General features: G+C 43.8%; 1 protein-coding gene across 15 annotated transcripts in view; it reads right to left on the bottom strand.

Annotated features, from left to right (window-relative positions):
• LOC119576180 overlaps window positions 1-15000 on the bottom strand; it is a 296990-nt gene that overhangs the window by 124080 nt on the left and 157910 nt on the right. For all 15 annotated transcript variants that reach the window (XM_037923763.1, XM_037923754.1, XM_037923767.1 and 12 more), the window contains 5 exons: window positions 8873-9038; window positions 7276-8664; window positions 6574-6711; window positions 5332-5797; window positions 1-4280 (listed from right to left, as the gene is read on the bottom strand). The exon at window positions 1-4280 is cut by the window's left edge and continues 1648 nt beyond it. In XM_037923763.1, the coding sequence (XP_037779691.1) occupies window positions 1-4280; window positions 5332-5797; window positions 6574-6711; window positions 7276-8664; window positions 8873-9038 (6439 nt within the window). The remainder of the gene's footprint in view (window positions 4281-5331; window positions 5798-6573; window positions 6712-7275; window positions 8665-8872; window positions 9039-15000) is intronic.

Here is a 15000-nt window from a genome sequence, read left to right as displayed (position 1 = left end):
TCGAATCACATCAGAGTAATAATAGGGTGCAGAGCGAGGACTTGATTCACTTCCTACTGACACATTGGAAGCAGCTCTCAAGTGTATAGGAGCCACATTGCCACCACCCAGAGAAAGGACACTAGCTGTAGGGCTCACTAATCCTCGAGAAGAAGCCTCTGATGATGTGCGTTGGTGACTGACACTCAGTTGTGCAACAGGACTATGAACCCCACGAAGTGCATCGATCATGGGAGACCCCGTCGGTTCTGCATTTGATGAGATCAGCTGACTTGGGTTCTTTTTCAGCAATGATGTCCTTGGTGCAGGGACATTCTGATAAGTAGAGAGCTCCTTTCTGTCAGCATATGGGTCAGGAGACTTTGGTCGTGATCCAGTTGAGTTTGACCTTTCTCTTTCTAGCTGACTGCAGGCCTTTGAGTTAGGAGGTATATTACAATACTCTCTGCCTACTGCAGGACCCTGAAGGTTGTTCAAATTGGGGCGAGCATTATGCTGGAAACCTTCATTCACATAAGGATTTTCAATCTTTCCGGATGAAAATGAGGTGTCCAAGTTGCTCTGGAAAGACATGTTGTGATCCAAAGCTGACTTTGGCCTGGCAGACGGTTCATGCTTCTCTCCAGGAAGTAAAATATCTTCGGCACACTGTGGGAAAGGTTTCCGTCTGTCTCTCTGAATATTCTTTTCTGCTCCAGACATTGTACAATCTTCTGGATATGCAGCTGATGCAGGATACCTATCCTCTGACCTTAGAATGAAACTATCATCATCATGAAGACTTTCTAGAGTCTCTTCAAATACTGGCCTTCTCTTCAGTTTATCGGAGTGAAGACTGGAGGAAGATTCTGACTTTTCAAACATTCTTTTTTCCTTGCCAATAGATGATCTCGAAGTATTTAGATCTTCTCTTAGGCTGCTCTGACTGACCCTGAGTGATCTTGAAGACGTCAGGGCATTTCGGAGATGTGGAGGGGGATCAGGGGTTTCTAGATTCTCAAAATCAAAATTCTTGGCTTTTGGTCCTCCAGTTTCCAGTTCGTCCATTGGTGGTGGACTAAGAGGTATGGGTGGAGGAGGAACAAGATCAGAATCTGAAGAATCTTGAGCATCAGGATCACTTGACGGTTCAGCTCCACTTAAATAGTATGAAGCTGGGCGGAAAGTATCTGACAGGCTGAAACGAGGGTTGCGAGGGGGTTCCAGACTATCAAGGTCCTTGGAGGCTTCATCATCTGCATCAGAAGAGACATTAGACTGAGGCTTTGTGTCAATCTTACTCAGGGAGGAGTTAAGAGCTGTGTCTGATGGATATTTCCTCTCAGAATTAGGCTGTAATTTTAGTTCATCTGGTTTCTCTGGAATCTGGGGTTTTTCGTCTACTGGATTCTCGTCCTTTTCAGAATTTGGAACTTCCATGTAGATTGCTTCATAGTGAGACTGTCCCTTGTATATGTACTCATAATGCTGGGGCTCATCTTTATCCCCAATTTCGTAATACCTAGGACTCTCAGGAGTAAATATTTGCTCACCAGTCAATTTACTGAGATCAAGTCGAGGAGGAAGAGTTGCATTACTTGTGGTGTTATTGGATGCTGTGTCTCCACTCATCTCGATGTAAGTGTGTTCCTCATATTCCGTTTTTGCAAAGGCATCAGGGTATACAGGCTCTGGAGTAGGCAAATGCTTACTACTCAGACTACTGCAAGAACTTGCTGGAGCAAGAATACCTGATCCATGGCTTGGCTTTTTAGGTGGGCTCATTGGTAAGTAGTTCTCCTCTATATAAGGATTTGGTCGAGGTAGAGGGCTCTGAATTCCACTTGTTGGGCAAACAGGAGGTGGTGGAGCATCTTCCTCTGGTGGCTTGTCCAGGTCTATTACAATAGACGTGTCATGCTCAGAGGGAGGATAAAGCAATCTACTTTGCTCACTGTTCAATGTGGTGTCCATCCAACTTGCCTCTTCCCCTCCACTGTCACTATCCTCCTGCACCTTCAAGGATTCTTGAATAGATTCTGCTAAACTTAGTCTCAGATAGGCTGGGGCCATAACTACATCCATATCTCCTCCTAATGTTGGTTTCTTTGGTGGCCTTGGAGGAGGAACAATAGGAGCAACCTCCTCCTTCTTGTCATCTGCCGACTTCCTCAGGTCCGCAAGAACAGATGTGGTGGGTGACACTGGTGTCTTCTCTGGCAATGCATTGTACTGGTCATCACAAGGGCCCTCATCGCTTGAACTCTCGTTGGACAGCATTTCTGAGTCACTGTGGAACTTCTTCCTTGATACATCTTGACTCATACTGACCCTCTCCATGTGTTCTATGCTCCTCTCTTCGAAATTCTTCAGGAGAGCCTTCACAGATCTAGGCTGTGCTGGTTTCTTCATCAAAGGAGGTTTAACAGGATTCAGTGGTTTATGATGCTGTTTGTTAGTCTCAGGCTTAGAATCATCATCAAACAAAAACTTCCTGATGTTGGTTCTGCTAAGCCTTGAATCCATAATATCCTGAGGGCTTCTCAGTTCTCTGTACTCTAAACTTGAAGGCTCTGGACTCGAGACATACCTGAGATTTGCCACACCTTCTTCCATGGTTGCAGCACCAATAACCTCATCTCTCCTCTTATAATCAGATATGTTCTTGACTTGCGCCTCTTGAGCTGTCACCATAGTGGATTCCGAGGTGGCGAACTCGGCCTTCAGGGGCGATACAAGAGCTTCTGAACTTCTGACTTGGGACACAGGTTTCAAGGGTTCCTTCAGGGGTTCTCTTAGGTTTCTTGAAGGCTGCTCATTGAAGCCTGAGTTGTTCATTTGATTATCTATTTGTGTCTTTGATTCACTATGTTTTAAGGGCTTAATGCGTGATTCTTCGCTATGATTGATATGATTTTCTTTGGCATCAATGTTGCTTGTAAATTTCTTTATCCTATCTTGCACCAAATTCATCTGACTCTGAGTCTGTTGATGAGTTTCTTGTACCATTTTTGGACTTTCTAAACATGGTAAAACTGGGGTTGACTTTTTCAGTGAATTGGACATATTTCTAAAATTCTCCTGGGGTGACGATTCACAGTTCTTATCAGGAGTAATGTACTCATAACTATATTCCTTCACGACCTTGGATTCATCCACTTTCGATTTCAGATCTGGTCCCATTGGCCTTCCCACCCAAGACCTGTCAAACTTTTCAGGGCTCCACGTTTCCGGCCTTCTACCAGCGCGATCATACCCCCTTCTTCTTACAACACTCGAACACTCAGGGCTACTCTCTAAACTATCTGCTTTCCATAGAGACCCACCATGAGGATTTCTGTTCTCTTCACGTCGGAGGGGCATTTCTGCACGCAAAGTATCATAACCACTGTCTGAATATTTGCCAGTGGAAGTGGTATCATCTTGAAAGCCAGTCCCTCTTTGAGAAATGTGCGAGTTCAGACTATCGCCTTTGTGAGCAATGTGGGAGTCATAGGAGGGATAACCTGTTGTACTATCGTAGCTCTGGAAGTCTTTGCCATCCCTTCCATGCAGACTGTGGTGTGAATTCTTGTTCATGTCCACAGAGGACCTTCTTTGCTCATTTTCAAAGGATATATTGTTCACCTGATGGTACTTACTTTGTGACGAAGTCTTAGATTCATATGAAGTGTTCAAATCTCGTTGTGAAATGTTATTTATAGGGGCACTGGTATTCTTGTCATCGTCAAATTTATGATCGTTTATTGCTGGCATTTGAACATCTGATACATAATAGGGATCTCTTGTTGCATAAAAGCGGTCACTGTAAACATAACTTTGTTCAAAATTTCTAGACACATTTGGGTTTTGTTCATTTTCTAGATGCTGTGGCTCAAACCTTCTCACTTCATCATAGCCTTCATGCTGTTCAATGAACACAGGTTCAGCACGTTGGCTCACTGTTCTCTCACTGCAAACATTTTCTACATCTGTGGCATTATTTTTGCCTCTGAATTTATTTGAATATTTAGGATCACACGATTCACTCACAACATTTATATTCACATAATCAGGCGACGAAGTAGGAGTCGCATGCACTGGCTGCTGCACAAAACTGTCACTCATAAGCTCATTCCTATTTTCATCCCGGAAATCCCTGGAAACGTCCAACATTTCCTCGGGACTGCGTTTTTCCGGCCAGGCTGGATATCTGCCTTCCGGCGTGGTGCCTGCCCTTCGTCCGTCGCGACTCAACTCGGCACTGCTTCTCCTTGAGTTGCGTCGAGTCCTTTTGCGAGTCTCACGCTCCTCCAGCAGATCTGTAGGGCCATATCTTGATCAGCCAAGCAAAACTGGCATGAGAGTTAGTCTTCTTTGTTAGTAGATCTTCAAGCCACTAGGAGTCATGTTATTTTCCACTCCATACCAATAGGGAAGAGTAACTAAAGTCACTGCTAAGACAGTTCTTGCATGCAGGTTCAAAAAATGTCAAAATGCTGACCACAACTTCCAGCAGGCAGAAAGTTAGTCGGCCAGAGACAGCCTTTTTGAATAAGCGCACACAAAAGAATCGCTTTCAGCCATGCTATGGCCAAACAAAAACTTATCTCAGGTGAAGATTCCAACCCAAGAAAATACCAAGCAAGGTTTAAACATGCCAGTTTCGATTCCTAACAGAGTAACTACAATTTTTTTTTGTTTTGATAAATCCATAATAACCACAAAGTTTACAGCTTATGGACCATGAAATCATTCTATTACTTCAACTGTTAGTTTATAGAAAATAAGTATTTACAAATACCATATCATCATATCTCTGTAAACACTGTCTCTTTACTTCTACACATAAGACCACATCACCAGTAACATGCACATTTTTCCGGGTCATAAGCGCCAAAGCGGGACACCAAAGTAACTCACTTTATCTCGCTCTGGGTTAATCACCGTTTACAGATGAGAGCATCGCGCTGTTAGGGCTACAGTATCAGAATGTCAGTAAAGGATGAGAATCAACAAGGAAGGTGTGATCTGCCAGATACACCTTTCCATTTCAAACAGAGATAGGCTACATTACAGATACAGTACCAAATACCACCAAGTGCCCTTAAGCAACCATTCAAATGTATTCAAATTGGGTAGTATCCTACTAAATTGTGTTAGTAAAGCGATAGTTGAAAATTTAGATTTCCAAAAGATACATCATTATATCTCACATTCATACTCATTCACTGTATTACAGTATCACACCATGAAATAATGTTCGCATCATCAAAAGGGGCAAGCAATATCACCACTGGTTTGTTTTACGCATCAAAAATACTTGGTTATCCCTTTCATCTTTATAAATGAAGAACATGGAGCAAAACTTACCTTCTTCATCCGATGAGTAGCTGTTATATCTCGAGGCAGAAGCCGACCTTCTCGAGTCTCCTCCACTGACATGCCTGGTCCTGGAGTTCTCCCTACGGCCTTCCCTCCTCCTACTGCTCCCACTATCGGAGCTCTGGTGGGAGGAGCTCCCCTGAGGGGCCGGCCTCTCCCCAGGTCCTCGACCAGGTACACACATGGGACTCTGATTCACAGGGCCCTGACTCATTGGACTGGCGCTCACGTACTCCTGAGGCACAGAACAGTCACTAGGTACCTGACCTGGTTGACTACCTGACCCGTGGTGCAGTGCAGCTGATCCATTGGGGGAGAAGCCGTGGGGCTTTCCTGGCACAGGCCCCGAAAGCGGCACTTGTCCCAGGGTCCTCCCAGGAGACTGGCTCTGGCCATGTCCGTGACTTTGGACACTTTTTGATCTGGCTTCCTGAGTTGCAAGCTCGTTTAGGACCTGCGGAGATAGTCATATTGTTATTACACGGAATTTGACGTTTTGTATTACAATTATATTTTAAAAATAACTGCAGGTTATCATCATCATCATAATGACGATGATAATAATAATAATAATAATAATAATAATAATAATAATAATAATAATAATAATATTATTATTATTATTATTATTATTATCATTATCATCATTATTATTATCATTAATAATAATAATAATAATAATAGTAATAATAGTAGTAGTAGTAATAATAATAATAATAATAATAATAATAATAATAATAATAATAATAATAATAATAATAATAATTATTATTATTATTATTATTATTATTATTATTATTATTATTATTATTATTATAATAATAATAATAATAATAATAATAATAATAATAATAACAACAATAACAATAACAATAAAGCAACAAAAATACAAAGCTCAGATTAGCCACTCTCAAAAAATTCACATAGTAAGAGAGGAAAAATACTATTGTTGCACACATTTCATACCAGAGATAAATTCATCCACGCAGATATCAGTAATATGAACTAAATAATGAATAATCAGAGTACTAAAAATAAGCCTTCTAGCCTCCTCAGACACTGTGCAAAGTTTCAGATTGGATGCAGTGACTGTCCTTATTACACGATTATACTTACATTGGATTATACTCATTTCATTACTTTTATTTATTTATCTTATTACTCACTTGTACTTATACTGTCTCATGCATATTCATACATATTTCGTACTTCGGAACCACAGTTACTCACTTGCTGCCTATAAGCTTCGCTATTTGTTCGAGGCTGTGGCGTTGCAGTTGCATCTTGGCGAGGGGAGGTCTTCCGTGTTAAGGGTGACTGCAACATTCTCTGTTTCCACTCCAGCAGCCTTTTCATTGATTCCTCTCTCTGTGAAAGAACAAGGGCATTAAGAGTATGGGTTAATATATAATATAGAGTTTAATTGTTCTATTTTTTCAAATATATGTAAATTCCCTTTCCTCTTTATTTTCTATTACATATAATCTAATACAGAAACTGACACATAAAAACGAAAAGAGTATCTAAAGGTACGAAAGTGACAAAGAATAACAACAATCTTGAATAACTCCATTCAACCGAGATCTGTACCATTAAACCTATCTATCTGAGCAAATTACTTCCAAGCTAGAGGAAAGCTACATCTATTACCTTTGCTTAAGCAATAAAAGGCATTATTCTAAGATAAAAAGGAATAAGTAATGCAAAACTGGATTGAGAACGAAATTAAAAGAATCAATAGTATTTTCCTCTGCCCTACTGAATTTCCCTGATTTTCAGAAAGAGAACTTAGCTTGTTCAATGTGTACTTCTCGACTTTGTTTTACGTTTGTGTTAGCATTTATGAACCAACTAATATGGGCTAAGCCACATGTGGTAAATTCTCATACCCGTTTTTCTATACAATAAAATCCCATGTTGTTTTTTAAATACCTGTTGCATCTTTTTGGTGTCTCCATCCGACCCATCATCAGGCAATGAGGTGTTCATCATATCATCCTGCAGCTTGTGCCGTGGCAGCCGTGCAGACGCCGATCTCATGAAGCTGTTGTTGGCGCTGCCACTGGGAGAGGCACTGTTCTGATAGCTGCCTGGGGGGGTAGGCACACTGTTGAACGTCGTGTTGGGTGACGTGTCCGATCTGTTGTGAGGATCTTCGTGATTGTGTTGTCTGTGCGCTTCGGGTGCCATTCCTTGACGTGGATCTTGCCTCGGTTCCGCTCGCATGTGCACTGGTCTGGATTCGAGTCTCGGGTCTGGCCTGAGGTCATGCCTCGGGTCCTGTCTCAGGTCGGGCCTCACATCGGGTCGAGGATCCTGAGTCAGGTCCTGTCTCGAGGCTGGCCTGCCGTCCCCAACCATGCCATGTCGCAAACTGTTCGTGGTGCCCGGCGCCATGCCCGAGGGTTTGTGTGGCGTATATAGATCGGGCGTGGCGGCCCCGGCTGGTGGCACACGCTGAGGGACACCGTGGGGGCTATGCAGATGGTGGTGGTCACTGACAGGGCTCTCGCCTTTCCCCGCTGCCGAGAATCTCGACGTGGGTCTGCTGTGCATGTGCGTGTGGTACAACGACGACTGCCGCATCTTTTGAGCGTAATTCTCCTCCGACCAGTGATCCAGGTCGCTCTGACCCACGGACGACTTGGGCCGAATCTCGTTGGGTCTCGGGAGGTCGCCGCCGCTGCCGCGTCGGTAGGACCACATGTCGTTGCTGCCGTGCCGCCGGTCGTACTCCAAGAAGTCTGCGCTGTGCGGGCGCGGTGGCCCCTGCGGTCGGTGGCGGTGGTGCGGGTCCGGGTGCGAGACCCGGGGGAGCGTGTCCTCCTGGCCGCGGAAGGTGGGCCTCATGGGGTCGGCCAGCTGCAGCTCCTCGGAGAGTCTCGTCCCGCCGCTCCTGGACGAGGCGAACGAGTCTCGCTGCTCGGGCTTCCGGATGGGACTCTGCGCTAGGGAGCTGGAGCCATTGCTGTCGCCATACACGTCCTCGTAGTCCCCGCGTGCGCCGCCCGACGTCACTCCGTACGCGTCGGGAGTCCTTCGCTCGGCGGAGGGAGGGTGGAAGTGCAGTCCTCGGGCGTCGGGCGAGCGCGAGTCCGCGGCGCCGTTGCCGCCACCATGGTCCGTGTAGATGCGCGGGTCTCTCTCGTCCCGCTCGGGCGACCGCTCCGGGGAGGTGCTGTAGTCCCTGGAGGAGTTTAGTCGCTTGGGCTTGGGTGGGGCGTTGGCGTAGAGGGGCTGGCGCTCGCCGGGCCGCAGGATCAGGGACGAGTCGCACGAGGTGTTGAGGCGGTCGCCCTGGAGGCGAGACGATTCGCTTGCCTGCAACAAAGCAAATCACTGAGAACAACGCGATGCTGTTTAAACAAATTCCTGAAAGGTCCTATCATTTTCACATCAGACAACACTGGTGATACACAACAACAAACTGAAAAACATAAAAAAATGAGCAGCAAAGACACGATCACGAAGGACGACTTTTAAACACACAAGATCAATCCAAACACAAAAGTCCGAACTCTCCACCAACCTCGTCCAGAGACCGGCCGTCTGGGGACCGGTACCTCCTCGACCTGTAGCCGTGAAAGCCGGAGTCGCTCTCGTCGGCTGAGGGCGAGGCCGTCGACGCCAAAGACGAGACCGAGGGGCGCTCACTCCGGCGCGCGCTGCTTCCGCTGCTCCACTTCTCCTCTAGGCTGGAAAGAGTTTGGGATTTTGAGAATTTTTTATTTTTGACATTTTGGATTTTGGGATTTTGAAATTTTGAAATTTTTGGATTTTTGAATCTGGATTTTTTATTTTTTAGATTTACAGATTTTAGATTAGATCTTCTTGGTGTATGGAATTTCGTGAGGCTTATTTTGGATGTGGATTATTTTGATTATCTATCTCTGAGGTTGAAAAGACATGTAATCGAGGCTGCAAGGAATGGTTCAGGGTTAATGTAAAGGGTTGTTTCATTATAATTACTTCTTTGTAAATTCAGTGCTTGTACGTGACTGGATTTATAATATACACATAATGTTACGCACGTGAGAGAGAGAGAGAGGGAGAGGGTGGGGAAAGGAGGGGAGAGGGAGGGAGGGAGGGAGGGAGGGAGGGAGGGAGGGGAGGGAGGGGAGGGAGAGAGAGGGAGAGAGAGAGAGGAGAGAGAGAGAGAGAGAGAGAGAGAGAGAGAGAGGAGAGGAGAGAGAGAGAGAGGAGAGAGGAGAGAGGAGGAGAGGAGAGGAGAGGGAGAGAAGAGAAGAGGAGAGAAGAGAAGAGAGGAGAGAGAGAGAGAGAGAGAGAGAGAGAGAGAGAGACAGACAGACAGAAAGAGACAGAAAGAGAAAAAGAGAGAGAAAGAGACAGAAAGAGAAAAAGAGAGAGAAAAGAAAGAAGAAAATAAAAACAGGGAAAGAGAAAGAGAGCAAAACCACGGAAGAAAACGTGATGTGCTGTGTAAACTGTAGGATGGACATGTATCACCAAAAAGGAATATGCGCATTTGTAAGCGTCATAAACCTTCATGTTTTTAACGTATAACGAGCCAGAAATATCAGCCATTAAAAAACTCACCCCCTCCCCCTCCGCTAACAGGTTTGCTTAACGCAAGCATAGGACTGCAAGCATGCTTCCTTATATGTAGAATGAGCCGACGATGGGACAACCTCAAGTTTTATTTGGAGAAAAAAAGTTTCGCCACTACTCCTCCTCCTCCTCCTCCTCCTTCTTCTTAAGTAAAAGTTAATACAACGACCTCACAACAGCAACTAAATTATGTAAAGAAGAATATATACTGACGTTTGTCCATGTCATAGCTCCAGTTAGGTTATGGAAGTGATTCTCTTCACGTCGAAAAGATAATTCTGTTATGTCTAGTTCGGCACTGGCTCTTGGATCCGTCATGATCCTATGTATCTAAACTCTCCATTCTTATACCATGGGTCTTATTCGTTATTACGTCTGTTATGTCTGAATCTTACATCCGTAATGATTATCTAACGTAACTATTTTCTCCATTTGCTATCATGAAAGTCTTTTCATCAATTTCATTATGTCTAGTTTAACACTGACTCTTGAATTCGTTATGATTACCATATATCTATTTTCTCTATTCTTATAATCTGAAAGTCTTTATTTTCATCAACAACGAACAAATATGCACCTTCCATCAGGAATAAGAATGTAAAAAAAGGAGAATTCAAAGCCACCAGTTCAATGATCGCGCACAGAAATCAACTTGTTTGTACCGTAACGTTCTCACGCGACGGCACACCAACACAGGGAGGCGTGTTCACCGATCGTCAGGCGCCCTAATAATAATAAACGAGATACCACAACGAGTGTCCAGTTTCAACACAACCCCACTCGCCCTACGCCCTACTCCTGCTCCTGTCCCCAATCTCTTCACCGTACCTCATACCCTCACACCCTTACACCCTCAATGTCCTTTCTCCCTCCAGTCTCACCTTGACCCTCACCCTCATACCCTCACTCTCCCTCCTCCCTCCCCTCACCCTCAACCCCCACCTCGATCGCCATCTTCCTCCCTCACAGAACGACCCCTACCCCTCCCCCTCACCTCCAACATTCCCCTCCTCCTCCCTTCTCTACACCCCCTCACCTCCCAACCTTCCCCCCCTCACCCCCTTCCCCCGGTCTCCACCCCTCCTTCAAGGTGTCCGGACAACATAAGGTCAAGAACAGTTCATTTCTTATGTTATCATTTTATTCCTTTTATCCTGTATTTTTTATGTATATATATATATTTTTTTTTTGATGGGGGGGGGGGGGTCAATGACCGAACTTCGTTTACAAAAGGGAAAAAATAATAAATATTGCAAAAAAGGGGGGACAGAAAATCAAAACGTGCATATCAAATTATTTGCGAATCAAATTGAATTATGTCACATGCTGCCCTATGCCACATGTAGGCCTGTGTCTACCATATGTAGGCCTATGTCTACCATATGTAGACCTATGTCTATCATATGTAGGTCTACGTCTATCATATGTAGGTCTACGTCTATCATATATAGGTCTATGTCTATCAATATAGGCCTATGTCAATCACATAAAAGCCTATGTCTATCACATGTAGGCCTATATCTGTCATATGTAGGCCTATGCCTGTCACATGTAGGTCTACGTCTGTCACATGTAAGCCTATGTGAAATCATTCGAAACACTCGTTCATTGAAATCTAATTTATAATCATGTTTTAATGCAAATTCCATATTAATTAAAAAGGACCTGATTAATTAGGTGGAAATTATCCAGTGTCATTGAACCTTCGCAATTTTTACGTCATCTAACAAATATTTACCATTTGCATTCATTTACCTTATATATATATATATATATATATATATATATATAATATTATATATATATAATAATATAATATATATACATATATATAATATATATATACATATAATAATATACATATATATATATATATATATATATATATATAATATATATATATAATTATAATATAATATAATATATAATACATATATAAACATATATATATATATATATATATATATATATATATATATATATATATATATATATATATATCATAAACATTTCCAAAAGAAATCGTGCTTTTTAGATTATGGGAAAGATCAACACAAAAAAAAATTACATCAACAATAACAACCCTTAACAACAATAAAAGTAAAATATGCAAATATTAATACTAACAATGAATAATGATGATAATAATGACAATAACAAAATAATAACAACAACAACAATAACAATAATAACAAAAATAATAATAACAACAACAACAACAATGGCATCAAGAAAATAAAAATGAAATATCAAATGTAAAAAAAATATTATATCAACAAAAAACAACGTGAATGAAAATCAAAAGCACACACAACAATATAAAATACTGACATGACATAATCAACAATAACAATCTTCCAAAATGGAGGTTGCAAAGAATAAAAAAAGAAAAAAAGACACAACAGGTAACACTAACCCCTCCCCCCCCCTCCCACACTTAACCCCTTTTCACCTCACGCGAACACTGATACGTTTTCCTTACGGTGAGGAAAATCAGTTTTTTCCTTCACAATTCCTTAATTATCTGCCTCATTAACCTTGTCATAATTCCCTAAAGAAGAAGAGAAAAGACTACGGAGTAAAAAAAATGTAGGCCAAGCATCTTATCATCGAAAGTTATTATCGTAATCAAGTTTGATCGATAAACCAAGATAAAACGATAAAAAAATGTGATCCATGTGTTTAGTGGACTGTTTCCCTGTGACCCCTCACCCCCTCTCTCTTGTCTGTCTATGTCTTTGTCTGTCTGTCTATGTCTTTGTCTGTCTGTCTATGTCTCTGTCTGTCTGTCTATGTCTCTGTCAGTCTGTTCGTCAGTCTGGTCATCTGCCTGCCTGCCTGCCTGCCTGCCTGCCTGCCTGCCTGCCTGCCTGCCTGCCTGCCTGCCTGCCTGCCTGCCTGCCTGCCTGCCCATCCGTCTGCTTAACCGTCTGTCTCTCACCAGCACAACACACACTGACCTTTCACGAATTCAAAAACAAAACTCACCTAAGTGTTCGTGTGCTCTGCCAACCGCTCCCAAGGACAGCCAAATGTATTTATTTTGATGTCAAAAAAAAAGAAAAAAAAAACGGGGCATCGGTTTATCATGCGCGAACTCTTGCCCGCATGCCCGATGCTCGATAACTTCTTGAAACAATTACACAGAGGGAGAAGGAGCAGGCCGAGACTGCCGCCAAAATATCTCGCATGCCAATTATTTTCTCTCAGGTTGAAGCTTCTCGCCACAACAACAACTCTGACACTTGAATCACAACCTCAACACAACCAATCCTCATTTCTTACGATCTGACAAAACGTTTCTTTCACGGAGAATCACTTTAAAAAAGCGAATGTATCTGCATTATGTCAGAGGAGTAGTTTCCTTTCAGAGTCAAGGGCAAAGCTTTCCTGTTACCAACTAGTCGAATAAACGGCGCCGCTTCGACTCCTGCACTCTGAAGGGAAGGGAGGGGGGGGACTCGCTGTATCTCGCTGTAATGTCGTTTCCTCCCGAAGCTGTATCGCCGCTGGTCGGAAATGAATACCTCCTTAAGATTGGAGTCCCAGAGGCCACTTCGGTGGTGATGGGGTTCCGACCGGAAATTCCTTGAGGTGGCATCGACGGACAAGCTAGGCTTCTGCAGCGTACAACCTCACCCGGATCTCTTCTATGAATGAAGTACACGCTCGCCGTCCAGGCCTTTGTACACAAACACTGACGCACTTGTCCCCCAGGCCCCTCTCTCTCTCTCTCTCTTTCTATGTACGTGTCTATCTCTCTCTCTCTACACAGTCCCTCTTCTCTCTCACTCTTGCAACTGCCACTTGCTTATGTCACCCTCATCTTATCTTGAGTCAATTAGCCGGCTGTTATCTTATCACAGACAATATCTACTGCACCGCATCGCTGCAAAAATTCGAAATCCGGTAATTTGAAATTCCAACTGCCGTGCACCATCAATAACCAGCTCTCCCTCCGCGTCCAAATGTTCAACACCAACACGACCCAACACGCGGCAGGCACAGCAACACACACAGACGCGCGCACAAGCTCACTGCCCTCAACTCGCCACCGTCAACACTAACACTTAACACTCCCGCCGCCCTAGCACCTTCTTATTTATCGACCGTGTGCATCCCGTTCGTCATTCGGGAACCGGTCAAAGCAAAGCAAACTAAACAAAACACATTGCAAGGTACGCGTGTTTACGAGCCCCACTAGCACCGAGGGCGTCCGGGCTCTTACTGCGAGCGAACGTTCCTCGAGAGTCTGGGCGGGCGCGGGGGCGGAGGGAAGGGGAGGGGAGGGGGGCAGAGGGGGGCAGAGGGTGGATGGAGAGGGGAAGGGGTGGGCGGGAGCGGGTAAGAGGTCGGGTGGGGAGGGAACATGGGGTGGAGAGGGGGCACGGTGCAGAGAGGGGAAGGTGGACAGGTGGGGGCAGAGGGGAGGGGTGTGTGACCCACTGTGATGAGAACCCGCGTGATAAGCTGATATCGCCCGTCATAAACTGAAATCTTATCCCCGTATCACACGCTGATAACATTTTATGTGATCGCGTTAAGTGGTCTGTCTGTGTTCACGGAAGCAGTATTTCGTGCCACGTTTATTTATTTTAACAAAGAGGAAACGTAACTTCCTTTACACGTTGCAAAACAAAGCAAATCTTTCGTTAGTGGTATTTTCCCCGAGCCCCTTAAAAGGCACAAAACATCTAACCTCCTTCCCCTTATCAAATGGCCTTAAACGCATCCACAAGTTAATCTATTAATCATCAACAGAGTGAAAAAAGGCAAAGTAAGGTCTTTGTGATTCTGCTTAAACGAGTGAAACCTACAAGACAATCCCATCGGGGCTAAAAGTGGGTTATGATGAAGTTCAAGTTACAACGTTAGTTGAGGCACCCGCTTTTCTCTTCCTGTCTGAGTTGCCGGTTGTTAAGTTTTACCACCCGAAATACGAAACAAACAATCTAACAATAACTCCTAACACAACTAATAAAAACAATTTTCGGATAAAAAAGAATAAACATCGACTGTCCGCGCAACTATGAAAGATGCCAATCGTATGGTGACGTGAGGTGTTTGCCAGTCATCACCATCGGAAGA

Source organism: Penaeus monodon, chromosome 8, assembly GCF_015228065.2.
Source record: "Penaeus monodon isolate SGIC_2016 chromosome 8, NSTDA_Pmon_1, whole genome shotgun sequence".
NCBI lineage: Eukaryota > Metazoa > Arthropoda > Malacostraca > Decapoda > Penaeidae > Penaeus > Penaeus monodon.
This window is presented reverse-complemented; position numbering and strand designations above follow the sequence as displayed.